This window comes from Coturnix japonica, unplaced genomic scaffold, assembly GCF_001577835.2.
Source record: "Coturnix japonica isolate 7356 unplaced genomic scaffold, Coturnix japonica 2.1 chrUnrandom789, whole genome shotgun sequence".
NCBI lineage: Eukaryota > Metazoa > Chordata > Aves > Galliformes > Phasianidae > Coturnix > Coturnix japonica.
The window spans coordinates 4,116-6,258 of record NW_015440148.1 but is presented as its reverse complement, the minus strand read 5'-3'; the positions used below and the strand labels follow the sequence as shown (position 1 = coordinate 6,258).

At 51.8% G+C, this 2,143-nt stretch overlaps 1 protein-coding gene across 1 annotated transcript in view; it reads left to right on the top strand.

Annotated features, from left to right (window-relative positions):
- FBXL12 (F-box and leucine rich repeat protein 12) overlaps window positions 1–2,091 on the top strand; it is a 6,633-nt gene extending 4,542 nt beyond the window's left edge. Inside the window, exon 2 of the mRNA XM_015851213.2 lies at window positions 6–2,091. Coding sequence (XP_015706699.1) covers window positions 6–650 — 645 coding nt within the window. The 3' untranslated portion in view covers window positions 651–2,091. The remainder of the gene's footprint in view (window positions 1–5) is intronic.
- Window positions 2,092–2,143: the final 52 nt, after the last annotated feature.

Below are 2,143 nucleotides of genomic sequence, written 5' to 3'. Positions count from 1 at the left end.
CCCTCCTCTCCTCCCTCACCACCCGCTGCCCCCACCTCCACCACCTCTCCCTGACCGAAGCCGACCTCCATCCCATCCCATACCCCACCCTCCCCCCATCCCTCACCTCTTTGGAGCTGCGTTGCTGTGAGATCCCTTCCATATGGTTCAATGGACCGGCCGCCCCTCGCCTCCATCGCCTCAAGCTCTATAACATCCCGGCCTTCACCGACTCCCACCTCCTCAACGTCTCCTCCCATCGCAACCTGAAGACGTTGAGCCTTTCAGGGACGTATCGTGTGACAGACAAGGGCATAGAAAGAGCAGCTCCATACCTGGAAAGCCTGGAACACCTGGAGCTCCATCACTGCACCCTGAGCGACTCAGCCCTTCATTCCATTGCCCGTCATATGAACCAACTCCGGATCCTTCGCGTCACCTCCATTCCCAACCTGACTGATTCAGGCCTGGCTTCTTTAGCCACCTTAGAACGTATAGAGAAGCTCCATTTGGATCTATACAATGAGTTCAGCCTATGTGCTGTTGTTACTCTATGCCAAGGACTGCCCAGGCTGAGCAGCCTCACGTTGGATGGGGTTCAACCTGAGGATGAAGCATTGGGTGGAATTAAGGCAGGTCTGAGTTACTGCAGCTTCACAGCCCCACCTTGAGACCAGGCCTTAATCCAGGTTAGAGCTGCAGCTTGAAGGGCCTGAATCCAGGTTAGACTCCATTCATCTCCTATTGAGGTGACTCCATTCATCCCTTGTTGAGGTGCAGCTTTAGGGCTCCATTCAGCTCTAGGGCTCCATTCATCCCTTCTTGAGGTGGCTCCATTCATCCCCTATTGAGCTGCAGCTTTAGGGCTCCATTCATCCCTTATTGAGGTGCTGTTCTATGGGGTGAAGGCTGTTTCCCCCCTCTTATTTTGGCTTCACAGCCCCCCCTTGAGACCAGGCCTTAATCCAGGTTAGAGCTGCAGCTTGAAGGGACTTAATCCAGGTTAGACTCCATTCATCCCTTATTGAGGTGCAGCTTTAGGGCTCCATTCAGCTCTAGGGCTCCATTCATCCCCTTATTGAGGTGGTTCCATTCATCCCCTATTGAGGTGGCTCCATTCATCCCTTCTTGAGCTGCAGCTCTAGGGCTCCATTCATCCCTTATTGAGGTGGTTCCATTCATCCCTTATTGAGGTGCAGCTTTAGGGCTCCATTCATTCCTTATTGAGCTGCAGCTTTAGGGCTCCATTCAGCTCTAGGGCTCCATTCATCCCCTATTGAGGTGCAGCTTTAGGGCTCCATTCAGCTTTAGGGCTCCATTCAGCTTTAGGGCTCCATTCATCCCCTATTGAAGTGACTCCATTCATCCCTTATTGGGGTGCAACTTAGGGCTCCATTCAGCTCTAGGGCTCCATTCATCCCTTATTGAGGTGCAGCTTTAGGGCTCCATTCATCCCTTATTAAGGTGCAGCTCTAGGACTCCATTCATCCCTTATTGAAGTACAGCTTTAGGGCTCCATTCATCTTTAGGGCTCCATTCATCCCTTACTGAGGTGCAACTTAGGGCTTCATTCAGCTTTAGGGCTCCATTCATCCCTTATTAAGGTGCTGCTTTAGGGCTCCATTCATCCCCTATTGAAGTGACTCCATTCATCCCTTATTGAGGTGCAGCTTTAGGGCTCCATTCATCCCCTATTGAGGTGACTCCATTCATCCCCTATTGAGGTGACTCCATTCATCCCCTATTGAGGTGTAGCCTTAGGTCTCCATTCAGCTTTAGGGCTCCATTCATCCCCTATTGAGGTGGCTCCATTCATCCCTTATTGGGGTGCAACTTAGGGCTCCATTCAGCTCTAGGGCTCCATTCATCCCCTATTGAGGTGGCTCCATTCATCCCTATTGAGGTGCTGCCCTATGGGGGGAAGCCCTTTTCTCACCTTGACCCTATAAGTCTCATCCTGACCCTAAAATGCTCCCCATAAAACCCCATAAGAAACCCCATAGATTCATGCCCCCCCCATCTCTGCCCCATCTCTGCCCCATAGCTGTGTGTTGTGCAATGTTGTGCAATGGGGGCACTGACCCCATATGACGAAATCCCAAATCGCCCCGACCTCGTTCCTCGCTCCTTTGTTCCCAATGGACAAACAGGACGATAATGGGGT